This window comes from Phaenicophaeus curvirostris, chromosome 1, assembly GCF_032191515.1.
Source record: "Phaenicophaeus curvirostris isolate KB17595 chromosome 1, BPBGC_Pcur_1.0, whole genome shotgun sequence".
NCBI lineage: Eukaryota > Metazoa > Chordata > Aves > Cuculiformes > Cuculidae > Phaenicophaeus > Phaenicophaeus curvirostris.
Genome location: NC_091392.1, coordinates 205,716,823 through 205,734,257, shown reverse-complemented (window position 1 = coordinate 205,734,257; position 17,435 = coordinate 205,716,823). Strand labels below are relative to the sequence as shown.

Sequence of the window (17,435 nt, the reverse complement as noted above, 5' to 3'; positions counted from 1 at the left end):
CCCTGAGTCTATCCATCTTTTAAATACCTACAGGGATGGTGACTGCACCACTGCCCTGGGCAGCCTCTGCCAGTGCCCAATGACCCTTTCGGTGAAAAATTTTTTGCTAATGTCCAGTCTGAACCTCCCTTGGCAGAGCTTGAGGCCATTCCCTCTCATCCTGTCCCCCGACACTTGGGGGAAGAGGCCAGCTCCCTCCTCTCTACAACCTCCTCTTCTCTAGGCTAAACAAGCCCAGTTCCCTCAGCTGTGCCTCATAAGACTTGTTCTCCAGCCCCTCCACCAGCTTCATCACTCTTCTCTGGATGCCCTCCAGCCCCTCAATTTTCTTCTTGCATTAAGGGGCCCAAAACTGAGCACAGTAATTGAGGTGCAGCCTCACTAGTCCTATTTACAGGGGCATAATCACTTCCCTCTCCTGCTGGTCACACCATTTCTGATACAAGCCAAGATGCCATTGGCCTTCTTGGCCACCTGGGCACGCTGCTGGCTCATGTTCAGCTGCTGTCAACCAACACCCCCAGGTCCTTCTCCTCTGGGCAGCTTTTTAGCCACTCTTCCCCTAGTCTGTCGCACAGCATAGGGTTGTTGTGCCTAGAGAAGGCCCTAGAGAAGGTTAAATAATATTTCTGTGTTAATGGCTCCTTGAATTTTTATTCTTCAGCTGAGAGGTAGACCTTCTGTTTTTCTATGAGTTATTTTTTTGTAGTAGTATTTTTTCAGTTAAGTAAATAATTGTCTAGAAAATAATCTCTACATTGATACTTCCCGAAATCATAAATGTAGGATAAGGTGTAAATGTGCTGTTACTGCCCAGTTTGTTTTATCACTGGTTTAGTCTGATTGGTCTGTGGCAATCTTAAATAAAGAAGCTCAATTTCAGAGACATTCTCTGTATGCAGTAAAGTAGGTTCTTGCTCTTTTAAACCATTTGGTACACAATTCCTTACAGGGGCATTATTTGCTGTTTTGGTAAGTCTACTTCTGTTGGCAGTTTTTAATACTTTTAAGCTCTATCTGCCTTCTGTACTTGTGGGTAGCACATATTACATTTTAGGACAAAAACCAAGAAAAGGCTAAAAACAATGAAACATGATGGGCCCACTGGCATCAGGAAAATTAAAGTAGAATTCTGATTATTTAGATTAGCATAAAGTATAGGTGCCCTCTAACACTTTCATGTCACTTCAAATGTTCTAGCTTATGTAAGAAAGATGGTTGTAATGCTTACAGACTCTTCTAATCTTCTTTCAGAGCAAATTTTTTGACCCAACTAAATTTTAAGGTTTTCTTACTCAGCTCTATCAATCAGTACATGTTCATTTGCATGAAATGTCTGGGAAATGTCTAATCTAGTTTTATGTAGACAGTGCTTTGTGGATTTGAATGTAATCTCCAGTGACAGCCTGGTCTATAGCTTGGGTTGAGCACTCAGAAAGATTATTATGAAACTCAGAGTATTCTCTACTTATCTACATCTATAACATCCTGCTACCAGTTCAACTCAGCTCACAATTGCTGGTTATAATAATGTGTTATATACTGGAAGAATGTTAATTCTGGCCTTTGTTGTTTTGTATCTTTTAGGTGAACTGAGCCTAGAATATTAGTCTTTTCTTTTATGCTTTTGTCCTCAGATTTTTGTTTTGTGACTGGTATTAGTGCTTCCTGTTTTGTGGGTTTTTTTGTTAACTTGAAGATATAGAATCATAGAATGATTTGGGTTGGAAGGGACCTTAAAGATCATCCAGTTCCACTCCCCTTCCCACCAGACCAGGCTGTTCAAGGCCCCATCCAACGTGGCCTTCAACACGTGCAGGGAGGAAGCATCCACAACTTCCCTGGGCAACTTGTGCCAGTGTCTCACCACCCTCATTAAAGAATACTTGAAGCTTGTCTTCCTAATGTCTAATCTAAGTCTTCCCCCTTCCAATTTAAAACCATTCTCCTTTGTCCTATCACTCCATGCCATTGTAAAAACTCTCTCCCCGGCTTTTCTGGAGACCGCTTTCATGTATTGGAAGCTGCTGTAAGGTCTCCTCCGAGCCTTCTCTTCTCCATGCTGAACAACCCCAACTCTCTCAGCCTGTCCTGGTGCTCCAGCCCTCTGATCATCCTTGTAGCCCTCCTCTGGAACCATTCCAACAGTTCCACATCCTCCTTCTGTTGGGGATTCCAGAACTGGAGACAATATTCCATGTGTGGTCTCACAAGAGTGGAGTAGAGGGGAAGAATCCCTTCCCTCAACCTGCTGGCCACCTTATGGTTGGACTCGATGATCCAATGGGTCTTTTCCAACCTGGTGATTCTATGATTCTGTGATTCTATGATATGTGAGGCCTTTATTATTGTATTAATATCGTATTGTGTAGAAGGCATTTATTGTTGTACTGAAATGCTTAGGAGCCCTAGAGATGACTCATAGCTATTGTCTGCTGTATGGTGGGCACAATACAAATCCAAGAAAAAAAGAAAGATATAAACCCAATAGAGCTTACAGTATACGTGTAGGATATAAGACAGATATCCTTACAGATAGATAGGTGCAAATTTACAAGTAAATAATATATTAGTGTTTTTAGACTAATAAGCTTTAGTTCCAACAGAACTTCTGCTTTCATGAACTTTATAGAAAAGGAGAGTTTTAATGGTGTCATGAAAGAAATAGAAATGGAAGCAGCTACGAAGAAAATGGCAGGAAGGTATTGCCTTCAAATGTAGTAAGAATGTTATAGGCTGTCAGTGTTGTAGAGAGGAACTGACATCTTCATAAGAAATGGAAAATCAGAGGCAAGGAGGAAAAAGGTCTTAATGAGCCACAAAAGTAGATCTTGTCCGTGGTAAAGAAAGGGCAGGAGGCAAAGTAAAAGCAAAAGGTCTTATTCCATATTACTTAGTTTCCTAATCAACCTCTCTAGTATCAAAGTCTCAGATTTTTGCTGTAATCAGTATTGTTGAAATTATATCATGTCAAGGCTAAAATAAATAAGAAACCAAAATAAATAAGAGACCTAGGGGAATAAAATCTTTGACAATTTGAAATCTAAAGATATTCTTTTTTGTATAGAATGCTAGTGAGCAAAAAACAGAAATGGAAAAACTAAAACACCGGATAGCAGAAGAGGCTGCAGAAATAGAAGAAAGGAAAAGAAAAATTGAAGATGAACTAAAAGAGGTTCAGGTAAGAGGTGATGCGTGAAAGTAGTATTTTGCAGTCTGATTTTATTGCACTTACTCAAGTCCTGCCATGAAAAATGCTTCTGCAAAATTTATCCTTGCATTTCTTACATTTTCTCTGAATTATTTTGATATTTAAACTTTGATACTATAAGGATGTTGTTCTGTTTGCTAGATTTGGATTATCATTTTGCCATTCGTGTTCTATTGGGTGTTAATTGCAGAAAGATTTTTTAGGCCAAATCTTACCTCTATTTGCTATTTCTGTGCTGCCGTGGCCTCCAACTGAAATCTGCAGATTTTATAGAATGTTTTCCAATTACTAATATCTTTTATAAGGCAATTACATCACTCTGCCTTGATCAAGCTGGTAATATCATAGGGCTTGATACAATCAGCTGAACAAAAGTAGTTTAATGAGAGATAATTTCAAGTTATTAGTAAGTTATGAAAATTACGTCTCCTAACAGCACTATAGCAAACTTCTTGTTCAAGAGAGCTTACAGCCATTAAGCATCAAGTTTTTTGAGAGGAATACATGTTCAGTCATTTCTTTCAGACTATTTTTCATCCCATCCATTTTAAAATCATAGTATCATAGAATAGTTTTGGTTGGAAGGGACCTTAAAGATCATCCAGTTCCAACCCCCCTGCCATGGTCTGGGACACTTCCCACTAGACCAGGTGGCGGAACTTTTAAGCAATGAAAGAACAAACAAACATGATTGATGCCAATATCTGTATAATGTTGATAAAGTGTTGAATGAAAAGTTAGGGAATGTCAGGATTATAATATGCTGGTTTATATGAAAATATATTTATTATCATTTAATAAACACATGGCAATATTTTAATAACTTGTGTGCATAAATATGCATCAGTGGCAGTTGTTTAGTTAAAAAAATACTTGACAAGAACAAAAAAAATGCATGAAAAGTGAAATGGCAACTGCTCAGTTTCTTATATCTTCATCTCTTTTTTTTGATGTGTTTTTATCTCTTAAGCCACTGGTTAATGAAGCAAAGTTAGCAGTTGGGAATATAAAACCAGAGTCTTTGTCAGAAATCCGGTCGCTACGGATGCCCCCTGACATTATCAGAGACATACTAGAAGGAGTTTTACGGCTGATGGGAATTTTTGATACATCATGGGTGAGCATGAAGAGGTGAGGGTTTTATTTAAGCTTTAAACTTAAACGCTTACTTACAATACTAAATTCTTTCTGTTGTATTCAGGAATAACGCGTGTGCAGGATTCTTTAGTTTCTTAGGGAAATAACCTCTTTAAGATTTGTTTCTTCTTCATTTTATTATTTAATTGTCTTTACAGTTTCTTGGCCAAAAGAGGTGTGAGGGAGGACATAGCAACCTTTGATGCCCGTAATATTCCAAAAGAAATACGACAGAGTGTTGAAGAACTTCTTTCTAGAAATAGAACATCTTTTGATCCAAAGGTAATTCCTGATTGCATTGCTTAAAATGAAAGAGACCAAAAGACAGAAAAAAAAAGGAAAAAAAAGACATTATTGTCTACTTTGCCAACATAAATTTTAGACTGAAATTTGAGACGGTACAGATGAAGTCTGTTTACAGAATTTGTCAGTATGGAGAGATAAAAGTGTAGCAGAGATTACTCCATTGCGTACTGCCTCTAGCTGAGAGTTATGTTGGTGGGAGAGGAGCAGTGGGATAAGAAATCATCGTTGAGTGAAGTCCTCAGAGATTATTGCCACTGGTATAAATTAGAATGCAGAAGGAATTGTAACTGGATCTTCCAGATCTCCTTGAAGCAGTTAGCATCTTAACGGCATGCTTAGTAAAAAAAACTAGTCTAATGATAATTAAACATACGAGTGATCTTTAAGGATTGATTTGACAGCAGCTACAGAAAGGAATTCATAGAATCATAGAATCGCTCGGGTTGGAAGGGATGTTAAAGATCATCCAATTCCAGCCCCTCTGCATTGGGCAGGGACGCCTCCCACCAGACCAGGCTGCCCAAGTCCCCATCCAACCTGGCCTTCAACACCTCCAGGGATGGGGCAGCCACAGCTTCCCTGGGCAGCCTGTTCCAGTCCCTCACCACCCTCATGGTGAAGAAATTCCTCCTTATGACTAGTCTAAATCTGCTCCTCTCCAATTGTTACCCATTGTCCCTAGTTCTATCGCCACAAGCCTTTGTAAGCAGTCCCTCCCCAGCTTTCCCGTAGCCCCCTTCAGGTACTGGAAGGTCGCTGTAAGTTCTCCTTGGAGAAAAGAGAGAAATAGAGGGGCAGAATCATACCCCTCGCCCTGCTGCCACGCTTCTTTTGATGCAGCTCAGGATACAGTTGGCCTTCTGGATTGCGAGCACACATCACCGGCTCATGTTGAGCTTCTCATGAATCAAAACCCCGAGTCCTTCTCCTCAGGGCTGCTCTCAATCACACCATCCCCAATTCTGTACTGAAAATGGGGATTGCCCTGACCCAGGTGTAGGACCTTGCACTTGGCCTTGTTGAACCTCGTGAGGTTCAACACTTCTCCAGCTTGTCTGGGTCCCTCTGGATGGCATCCTGTGCTTCTGATGTGGCAACTGCACCACTCAACGTGGTCATCTGCCTTCTTAAATACTAGTGCCTTATTTTTAAATGGAAAGTTGTGGTTTCCCGAGAAGGAAAACATTGATAAACTATGCATTCTTTTAAGACATATTGACGTCAGCGAATCTTCATATATATAAAGATACACATTTTTTTACACAGATTGATGAACTACAGAATAATCTTTTAGTAACAATTTAAAAGGTTAATTCAGTAGAGGAGCTGGCTAGTTGACATATTTAAATTGATAACTCATACATCCCTTGCAGTTATTTATCCTCTATTTATTGCATCTACTATACTTCAAGGACTTGCTTGTAATCTTCCTGTTTTTTTACAGAATGCTAAACGAGCCAGTGCTGCAGCTGCTCCATTAGCAGCTTGGGTGAATGCCAATGTCCAGTATTCCCATGTCCTGGAACGAATTCAGCCTTTGGAAAAAGAAAAGGCTGGTTTGGAAGCGTAAGTTAGACACTGTTAGAAAATAGATTCTAAATTCCAGTGCTGGTGGATAAAACTAAAGCTGCCAAGGAGGAATTAAGCTTCTTTAAAAAAAAAAAAAAGATATAAACCCCCATATCTCATCCGTAGGTAATAAAACACTCACATTTTTCACTCAAGTGTGTGATGTTCTTTTTTTTTTTACCTGGAAACTATGCTTTGGGCAGTTTTGGACAATCACAAATTACCTGGCTCAGCTGCGATGTGTCAGAGAGAAATTCACTTTGCAGATATGCTTAAAATGCATTCTGTCACTGAAATCCATGCTACTTTATGAGGTGCGTCATTCCTCTTCATTCAGTCATATACCAAATGTAGTAATTTTCTCCTGGAATCAAAGAGGTAGAACATAGTCTTATGACCTAAGGAATCTATACTGATTGTTTTGCCAGGTCTTAGAGTTCTTTATTAGAAGAATTTGTTCTGATCTTTAAGACCGTGTTTGAATGGGGATTTTGGTTTCCATTTTTAAAGCTCTGTGATGAAAAGGAGTCAAAACTTTCCCATCTGAAAACACATTTTTGTTAATAGAAATCATGAGAAAGAACTGTCTCTGAACTGTCCCTGTGTAAATGACTTTCATGTTACATTTACTCTTTTTTCATTTGTTTGCATCCATAGTCTTAAAAATGTTTCATTTTCGTAGTAACCTTAAGAAAACTGAAAACAGAAAACAGAAGTTAGAAGATCTTCTGAACTCCGTTGGTCAAAAAGTATCGGAACTGAAAGATAAGTAAGTCTGTTTTATTTTTTCAAGATATAAATAAAAACATTGATGATTTTATGGTATGATAATGAAATTTTTCTCTCCGAGTCTAACTCGCAGCTCTGCAAGAAGGTTACATTAGAAGTAGCAATAATTAGGCTATGTATAAACTCAGTCTATGAATCTTACTTTACGACCTGACATATGTGCATATTACTAAAAGTCATTTTTTATAGTCTTCAAAAGAGAAATATCGTAGAATCACAGAATGGTTTGGGTTGGAAGGGAGTTAAGGATCATCCAGTTCCAAGCCACCCGACATGGGCAGGGACACCCACCTCTCACCAAACCAGGCTGCTCAAGGCCCCATCCAACGTGGCCTTGAGAATATTGGAGAATTCTTGTTGTCATTCAACTAGATTGTGATGTCTTAGATTAACTATGTACTATATTTTATAGTTAAATATATTACTTTAAAAAGATGCATTATTAAATGCATTGATTATCTTAATTAAGTATTAATTAAACTAATTAGGTATTAAATGTTATAAAATAATGCCTAAAACTTGCCTGTTGTTTGGGGCATGCTCCTACTTTGTAGTAGTTTACAAAATAGAGTACTGTGCGTTAACTGTAGTCCTCCATGTGAATTAACAATATTCTTTAAAAGTTTTGTAGTTTAAATTTACCAAAATTAAATTTACAAGTGAGTAATATTGTGTTGAGCCTCCTATTTTCCTTACTAGGTGCAGAACAAAACTTAACACAATCACTCAAATCAAATCAGGTTGTTTAAGTAGAAGGAGGGTTGATTTTCAGAGATTACAGTCTATATTTGTAGGATCATAGAATGGTTTAGGTTGGAAGGGAACTTAAAGATCATCCAGTTCCAACCCTGCTGCCATGGACAGGGACACCTCCCACTAGATCAGGCTGCCCAAGGTCCCATATTGCAAATGTATTTTTCAATCATACCTGTCCATTTATCTAAATTTCGTTCATTGGAAGTCGAGCAAGCTCATCTGCCAAGTATAAAGGGATAAAAAACTGTATTGCTGTTATTCATGAACAATAAGGGAGGAATTAATTACTAAATCTGTCAATTAAACTGCCTTAAAAATAACTGTCTGCAAGTTTAGTAGTTCTTGGTAGCAATTACAAGCAGGAGTTGTTTTACAGGTTCCAGAATAGAACAACAGAAGCAGCAAAACTTGAAGCAGAACTAAGTAAAGCTCAGAAAACATTGAAAGCCGCAGAGGTACTGATAAATCAGCTTGATAGGGAGCACAAAAGATGGAGCACCCAGGTAAGTGAAAATTTGCTTAATTAGCTGATATTTTGAAAATACAATTTTTGTACTGTTTGGAGAATGGGAGTTATTGCCTTTCTGCATGTCTCCCAAGTGTTTATTTATTTGATTTCTCATTAGAAAGAAAAACTTTTTTTTTTTTCTGTACGAATTGCCTTACCTATATCAGTTAGCTATAGAATGTGTGAAAGAAATGTGTGAAAAATTTGAGCCAGCAGTGTGCCCACATGGCTAAGCAGGCCAATGGCATCTTGGCTTGGATCAGAAATGGCGTGACCAGCAGGTCCAGGGAGGTTATCCTCCCTCTGTACTCGGCACTGGTGAGACCGCTCCTTGAATCCTGTGTTCAGTTCTGGGCCCCTCACCACAAGAAGGATGTGGAAACTCTGGAGTGTGTCCAGAGAAGAGCAGCGAAGCTGGTGAAGGGGCTGGAGAACAGGCCTTATGAGGAGCGACGGAGGGAACTGGGATTGTTTATCCTGGAGAAGAGGAGGCTGAGGGGAGACCTCATTGCTCTCTACAACTACCTGAAAGGAGGTTGTGGAGAGGAGGGTGCTGGCCTCTTCTCCCAAGTGACAGGGGACAGGACAAGAGGGAATGGCCTCAGGCTCCTCCAGGGGAGGTTTAGGCTGGACATTAGAAAAAAATACTTCACGGAAAGGGTCTTTGGGCACTGGAACAGGCTGCCCAGGGAGGTGGTTGATTTACCGTCCCTGGAGGTGTTTAAGGCACGGGTGGACGAGGTGCTAAGGGGCATGGTTTAGTGATTGATTAGGAATGGTTGGACTCGGTGATCCTGTTGGTCTTTTCCAACCTAGTGATTCTGTGAAAAACTCACCAATAAGTCACAAAATGAACTATTCATCAGATTTTTAGGTTTTTAGTAGCTAATTTCTCAGAAACACCTGCCTATGCTCTAGCCCAGAGCTACAAAGAGCTTTCAACATGCTTTCATGTGTGTGTTGCTATGCTTTATCCTGGTAGAGATGCCTGAAATGCAAGGAGACTGTCTCAACTGTATTCTCAGTGGCAGAAAATTTAATTCCAGCTTGTAACTGATGAGAAGTATTCACTTAGGATTTATTTGCAGTACAAATATACGTTCTGTACTTTTCCTTTGAAGGTATCAGAGATGGCAGGAGAACTGGCTACGTTGCCTAAAAGAGCTCAATTAGCAGCTGCATTTATTACGTATCTTTCTGCTGCTCCTGAGGATCAGAGGAAAAACAGCTTGGAAGAATGGACCAAATCAGCAGGCCTTGAAAGTAATTTTTCTCTGTGTGTGTGTGAGTTCTAATAAACAGTCTCAGTCGTCTTTGTGTTCTCAAATGAAAAGCGACAACGTTTTCTTGCTCAGTAAATAGTCATTTATACAGACTATTTTTTATGATTATTTAAGCAATTATTTAGAGACTAAATACTTAAAAAATCTTAAAATTTAGCTCCGTAGGCCTTGCTTAAAAAGAAAAGTTTGTGTGAATGAATGTATTCACCTTAACTGTTTTAAATTTGCCAGTGCATTCTGAAGGCTTCTGCTGTATCAGTAATCATTTTTATATGTGTGTTAATAATACCTTTATTTTTTTATAACATCACTTAATTAATAGTATTTTGTTCAAGCAATAAAATGATAAATTTAAAGGAAATACACAGACTCGCACTGTGTTACATAAAGTCTCCACTATATATAGTGTGATAAATGCTTAAAAATTATGCAGGCTATAAATACGAGGACAAACTTGCACTCTTTCATTCATCAGAGTTTGATTTACGGCGGTTCCTGACTACCGAAAGTGAGGAGTTAGTTTGGAAAAGTGAAGGTTTGCCTTCAGATGACCTTTCAATCGAAAATGCTCTTGTCATCTTGCAGGTAAATTTATTTTCTTTTCCTTGTTTTGGAAGTATTTCAGTTTCTGCGAATTTCAGTGACATGACATCTTTCTGAAATTTTGAAGGATTTAATTTGTGTTATTTTATTAGCATCACGGAAGACGTGTAGAGAAATAAATACTTGCATAACACTGGGTATTGGGTAGGAAGAAGAAAAAAAAAACCACTTTTAAAGAAAATACATGTTTTTCTTGTTTGCTTTTACAATTTTATTCCAGATGGCGAACTGTTAAAACCTGGTTTCAGTCTGTGTGAATAATCGTTAACACCGATAAAATCAGTGGAAGATTATGTCCTGTATATGTTCACTTTGACTTACCATTTCTGATACTTTTTCTTCCTCAGAAAAAGGCTATATTCAAAAATGTCGAGATTTAAAACCCTCAGATTGCATCAGATTAGCTCTGTGATATAGGATACAAAATGCCATTTGCTTAAGGCCAGTAGTTAATAATACTTGAGGAAAGAATGATTATACTGTGCTTATAATCATGATTCAGTTTTATGATACAGTTATATGTAGATATATAATAAATTTAAATATGCAATTGCACTATTATGCACTTAATATTGTAATTATAATGTAGTCATTTATTAGAACTACTAGAAAGTAAAGTTTTAATGCTGTGGGGAGAATCTGCATTTGCCACAGGTAGTTTGCTTGAATGACTGATGATTCTCTCAAAGCAGTTACAGCCTTTTCTCCAATTTCAATTTATCTTGCTTTATCATCTTGATATTAGAATTAGTTATAGATAAGGTCCTCCAAGAAAGCTGGGGAGGGACTGTTCACAAAGGCGTGTAGTGACTGGACAAGGGGCAATGGGTATAAACTGGAGAAGGGCGGATTTAGACTAGACATAAGGAAGAATTTCTTCACCATGAGGGTGGAGAGGCACTGAGGTCCAAAACCAGAAGGACTGTACCTTTGTCTGCAACAGGAAGAATAAGGAAAAATAATACCTCTTCTGAGTTCCAAAGCAGTTTTGAATAAAAAAACCTGTAATTCTTTTTGAATAGAGACCCCTGTTTTTAAAAGAATGTGAAGAGCTGCCTAACTTTAGTGGGACAAACACCTGACAGTTTTGGTTTTAAAAGAAAAGCCATAAAATTCCTTCTACTGTTTTTGTGGTCATTTTTTATTAGGCTGTTACTGTTTCTTTAAATATTTGAGTTATGAAAAAAAATTTAAAATTATGATACCACTAGTTTGGGAGAAAAAATGGACTCCAATTTTATTCTTAAACAAAGTATGTTTCAGTAAATATATATCTAATTTTTCTTCTCTCCCTAGAGTAAAGTTTGCCCATTTTTGATAGACCCTTCTTTCCGGGCTACTGAATGGTTGAAAACACATTTGAAGGAATCACGTTTGGAGGTTATTAACCAACAGGTACAGTATTTACTCTTCTACTTGAGCTCGCTCATTTCCAGGGTTTGGAGAGCAGTTTTTGAAGAAGTGTGATAGCAGTCACCAAAAATGGGGTTGTATTTCAAGAAGCATATAATTTCTTGAAAGAGTTCTAGGTTACAATTATTCCTATGTGGTACTGAAAATTTGTTTAATGGAAGAGATCATAATGTTTAAAATTGGAGGATCAAAACCTGGTATTGGTCCTACAAGGTTGCCTCTTTGTGCTGCCCTCTCAAGAATATCACAAGATAGTAAAAGATTTATAAAAATAGATGTCTTTTGTGTTCTTGGTTGCAGCTTACTGGATTTCAGGAGTAGGTATGCATTTCTTCCCGATGATTTTTGTGTTGTATTATCTACACTGGAATGAGTAGGTTGGATTTAAGTTTCAGATCAGGGTACCTAAGACTAATTGTCTGCATGACACTGTTAATGTGGTGAGGTGTTGGGGAGGTTTGACTCAGTTACACACATATACGCAGGCACCTAGTGCGATTTAAAAGTCCCTTATGCAACCCCACATGGCCTCAAGATATTGATTAAAGAGAATGCAGGTCTTCCACAGATCCCTGCCAGTTCTTTGCAAGCCTTCTAGATACCCTCTGATAGTACTAGGTATGTTTCAATACAGGAATGGGGGATGATATGATTGAGAGCAGCCCTGCAGAGAAGGACTTGGGGTGCTGATTGATGAGAAGCTTGCTGTTAGTTGGCAATGTGTGCTTGCAGCCCAGAAGGCCAACTGTGTCCTGGGCTGCATCAAAAGAAGCGTGGCCAGCAGGTCAAGGGAGATGATTCTGCCCTTCTATTCCTCTCTTATGAGACCTCTTGTGAAGTACTGTGTCCAGTTCTGGAATCCTCAACACAAGAAGGATGGAGCTGTTGCAGTGGGTCCAGAGGAGGGTCAGGAAGATGATCAGAGGGCTGGAGAACCTTCCATACGAAGACAGGCTGAGAGGTTTGGGCTTGTTCAGACTGGAGAGGAGAAGGTTCCGAGGAGATCTTATAGTGACCTTCCAATACATGAAGGGGCTACAAGCAAGCTGGAGAGGGACTGTTTACAAAGGCATGGAGTGGTAGGACTAGGGGCAATGGGTATAAACTGCAGAGAGGCAGATTTAGTCTAGACATAAGGAGGAATTTCTTCACTATGAGGGTGGTGAGGTACTGGAACAAGTTTCCCAGGGAGGCTGTGTCTGCCCCATCCCTGGAGGTGTTCAAGGCCAGGTTGGATGGGGCCTTGATCATCCTGGTCTGGTGGGAGGTGTCCTTGCTCATGGCAGAGGGGTTGGAACTGGATAATCTTTAAGGTCCCTTCCAACCCAAATTATTCTATGATTCTATGTATTTTTTGGTAATTGAATGGTTCCCCCGCTAGCTGATTGGCTTGACTACCTTTTAGGCTTTGTTGTCTTCATTGTCAAGGATCTCCATTGACGGTAATGAAATCTTAAACACCACGTGCATATTTAGACACTTACATGCAAAAGCCTGCATTTATATCTCTTAATATCAATGTGAATCCTGTCCTTTGGCCTTGATTCAGTTTTGAGACATCTAAAAGCATTTAAGATGCATTAATCAGCCAGGATTTCCAGGTGTGCCTGACAGATGTGGCAGAAGACCTAAGGTGGACCTGCTCTCTTCTGGTGCAGCACTTGGAGAGCTAGGCAGGTTAAGTAGGTTGTGGCTGAATAGGTCAAACTTACTTAATTTAAATGCTTGTGGCTAAACTCTGAAATCTTATACAGTGCTTGTAATAGTTTTCAGTTATAGTACTGATTTTTACGTTTATACTCCTTGTATAATGCCTTTCTATTAATTCTAGAGTCTTACTATTTAAAAAAAAGCATGAATCGAATGAATTTATTTTTATTTACCCAGGACACCAACTTCCTAACGGCTCTTGAGCTGGCAGTGAGATTTGGGAAAACACTTATTATACAGGAAATGGATGGAGTGGAGCCTGTACTTTACCCACTGCTAAGAAAAGATCTTATTGCTCAAGGTAAAAGACCAAGAACCTTATAAATGCTTGCTCAAAGCTTTTTCTGGTTGGATCGATCGATCTATCTATCTATCTATCTATCTAGTAAAACTCTATTTTTCTGAAAACATGAATGTTGTACAGTATTTTCCTCTAACCTGCTTCTATCACTTCAGTGTATGAAATGTATTGGAGATACGTTCGTACTTAGTAAGTGGAAAAATATTGAAAAGTATTTAAAGAATCACAGAATCACTAGGTTGGAAAAGACTCACAGGATAATTGAGTCCAACCATTCCTATCAAACACTAAACCATGCCCCTCAGCACCTCGTCCACCCGTCTTCTAAAAACCTCCAGGGATGGTGACTCAACCATCTCCCTGCGCAGCCTGTTCCAGTGCCCAATGACCCTTTCTGTGAAAAATTTTTTTCTGATGTCCAGCCTGAACATCCCTGGCACAGCTTGAGGCCATTCCCCCTTGTCCCGTCCCCTGTCACTTGGGAAATAATACATTAAAGTGTTATTAAAATCATTAAAGTCACTTGGAAAGAATACATTAAAGTACTTGAAGGGGGTTCCAGTATGGGAAGGGGTTCCAAGAAAACTGGGGAGAGTCTGTTTACCAAGACTTGTAGTGATAAGACTAGGGGCACTGGGTATAAACTGGAGAGCGGCAGATTTAGATTAGACATAAGGAGGAATTTCTTCATGGTGAGAGTGGTGAGATACTGGAGCAGGTTTTCCAGGGAAGGTGTAGTTGCCCCATCCCTGGAGGTGTTCAAGGCCAGGTTGGATGGGGCGTTGAGCAACCTGGTTTAGCGGGAGGTGTCCCTGCCCATGGCAGAGGGGTTGGAACTAGCTGATCTTTAAGGTCCCTTCCAACTCAAACTGTTGTATGATTCTATGATTTTTTGACTGGAATTAAAATAAAATGTTTTAATTAATTCTTCAGAATATAAATGTTAAGCTAATTTCCAATGATAATTTCAAACACAGAGTTTTACTTAGGAACTTGAGCCGTAAATAGACTGGAAATTGCAGAATTGGTTGTGCTGTTAGAAATCAGAGTTCTAGAATGTTGGTATTGCTGTTTCTCTTTCCTTTGTCTGAAATTAAAGGTATCACCCAGGTCTGTCTGTGTTGTGACTTGGGAACAGGGGGTTCACAAAGATCAGCAAAATGCTGGAATTTGGTGGAAGGAGTCTCCCTAACTTATTCAATAAAAGGGAAATAAAAAACATTTACATTTTGCAATATCTCTGCTTTTGAGATATAACGTACTCGATAAAACTCTCTATGTAACTGATTTGGACTTAGTTACTTTAAAAAGGCTGATATGAAAATTGTGTTAAAAGTTTAGCAAAGGTAAATAGTAATGATATAAATATCATGGCATGAATTATGTTTAATTATGTTGCATATTTTTAAATTCTATGAGAAGTACAGAGTGGATTAAGAAATACACTGATGTATATTTTAAATATTTTCTAAATTATTGTAATTGAAGTAACTTACTTTATGCTTAGTAATTATATTTCTGCCTCAAGCTCTAATTCCTCATCATGTGCAACAGCTGTGTGTGTAATTTTCAGTGTGAGCTTTGGGCTCAAGACTCCTTTTTGCTGTCATTTCATCTAATATTGAGATCTAATATTGAGTGAAGTAGCAGTAATTCTTTAAATGTAAATACTTGGTAAAAATAGATGTAATGCTGTAGAACTCTTAGATAGATTTATCTCCCATATTGGAAATCTGTTTAGGGAAAATAAATGAAATTTTAGTTTAGTTTCTTCTAACGCAGGTGTGCTTGCTTGCTTGTACTTGGTAAAAGCTGAGAGAACCACCAAAGTGGTGACTTCATGGATCTGTATGAGGCTAGGCAGAACATCTTTAAAACTATTTTTTTGCACTAACTTCTTCTGAACTTTGGAAAACGGAGATGCACTATTAGATGCATTTTAACTGATTTTACACAAGGAGTCAGTTCATAGAATCACGGGAACGTAGAGTCATAGAATCATAGAATAGTTTGAGTTGGAAGGGATGTTAAAGATCACCCAGTTCCAACCCTCCTGCCACGGGCAGGGACACCTCCCACCAGACCAGGCTGCCCAAGGCCCCATCCAACCTGACCTTCAACACCTCCAGGGATGGGGCAACCACAGCTTCCCCGGGCAACCTGTGCCAGTGCCTCACCACTCTAATCATGAAGAATTTCTTCCTAATGTCTAATCTAAATCTTCCCCCTTCCAATTTAAAGCCGTTACCCCCTCAACCTATTACTTCACGCCCTTGTAAAATGTACCTCCCCAGCTTTCTTGGAGGCCGCTTCGGGTAGTGGAAGCTGCTGTAAAGCCTCCCTGGAGCCTTCTCTTCAGGCTGAACAACCCCAGCTCTCTCAGCCTGACAAATGAAGAGATGAATATGCCTGCGGAACTGTGGTGAAAGCAGATTAAATTAAAATTACACTATTTTTTTTCAGGAAATTTGCTTGTAACACTTGGGGATCCTCTTTTGCTTATTAGTGATCAATGTTAATGCCAGGTCTGTGCAGGTTTAAAGCAGGGAGCTGTTTCTGACACTATTTGAGTCTTTTCAGTCACTTCACAAGAAAACACGTAATCCTTCCTTTTATTAAAATGTGGAGGTGGGGGCCTGTCTGCGTTGTTTTGCTTGTGGTGGCTGTACATCCTTTCATTACTTGGAGTAGAACGTTAGGAAAAAAAGTGAATATATATACTGCGATAAATTTGTCTTCGTGCAGCTTCCATTTTCTGTTTGACATTTTTACAGCGTAGGCCTAAAATTTATTCTGATCCTTGGCACAGACGTGAAACTGGTATGTGATTTTTATCTCTACCGGTGTTTAGCAAGAGATTTATACTTAGAGCATTTCTGATCTGCTTTTAGTGCTGAAAGGAGAGAAGCACGTAACTATGCCACCTCAGAAATTTATCTGGAAAGGATATTTACACTTTGAAACTTTTCATCTTATAATTCTGTTCTTCCTTATTTTTTCATGTCAGGAGGCAGAATCTTATTCTAGTAGAGTGATTCTTTGAGTCCGTTCTTTTTTGGCCATGTTAGAATGGAAACCTGTGGTAGAAGGAGAGTGATGAGAGACCGTACACGCGGTTTCCTTCTGTGATGAGCATATTGAGAAATATCAGAATATTTGGAGTATATACAGAGACTGAAACCATGGCAGCAGAAATTTAAGAAATTATTTCTTTCTTTTGTACCATAATTAAATTAATTGTGTTTTTAATAAGATATATGTATGGGATATTTCTTAATGGAATATTTTCATTTCAAACTAAAGACTAGATAGTCCAGCATCTTTATTTTCTTAGAATTTCTCTATAATGTTTATCATAGAAAGCAGTATTTTAATAGAATTATGATTTTTCAGCAACATCAACCTTCTACAAGTAAATGTAACATACGTAGAGGTGAAATCTAACAGTTTTGCATCAAATTCAGAGAATGTTGAACCATCTTAGTTGGCCAATATGTAATTAATGCTAGTGTGTTTTGATAGAGAGGTGTAGAATCATATAATCATAGAATGATTTGAATTGAGAGGGGCCTTAAAGATCATCCAGTTCCAACCCTCCTGATCAGGAACACCACCCACCAGATCAGGCTACCCAAGACCCCATCCAACCTGGCCTTGACAGGATTCTTACACAAAATATTCTCTAGTGCATCTTCTGTGGAGTTTTGTCTCCTATTCATCGTTTGAAAGTTTCTATTTCATGAGTATTACTTTTACTTCAAGTGCACATTTTTCCATTGCTGTGATTTGTACTAGGTAACAATAATTAAAATATCCACATGTACCAAATTTTCTTATACTAGTGCGCAA

At 38.7% G+C, this 17,435-nt stretch overlaps 1 protein-coding gene across 2 annotated transcripts in view; it reads left to right on the top strand.

Moving 5' to 3' along the window:
• Positions 1-17,435, top strand: part of DYNC2H1 (dynein cytoplasmic 2 heavy chain 1) — a 155,241-nt gene that overhangs the window by 62,292 nt on the left and 75,514 nt on the right. For both annotated transcript variants that reach the window (XM_069883447.1, XM_069883446.1), the window contains 10 exons: positions 3,068-3,181; positions 4,182-4,342; positions 4,507-4,630; positions 6,099-6,220; positions 6,906-6,992; positions 8,145-8,271; positions 9,398-9,539; positions 10,035-10,144; positions 11,459-11,557; positions 13,463-13,586. In XM_069883447.1, the coding sequence (XP_069739548.1) occupies positions 3,068-3,181; positions 4,182-4,342; positions 4,507-4,630; positions 6,099-6,220; positions 6,906-6,992; positions 8,145-8,271; positions 9,398-9,539; positions 10,035-10,144; positions 11,459-11,557; positions 13,463-13,586 (1,210 nt within the window). The remainder of the gene's footprint in view (positions 1-3,067; positions 3,182-4,181; positions 4,343-4,506; positions 4,631-6,098; positions 6,221-6,905; positions 6,993-8,144; positions 8,272-9,397; positions 9,540-10,034; positions 10,145-11,458; positions 11,558-13,462; positions 13,587-17,435) is intronic.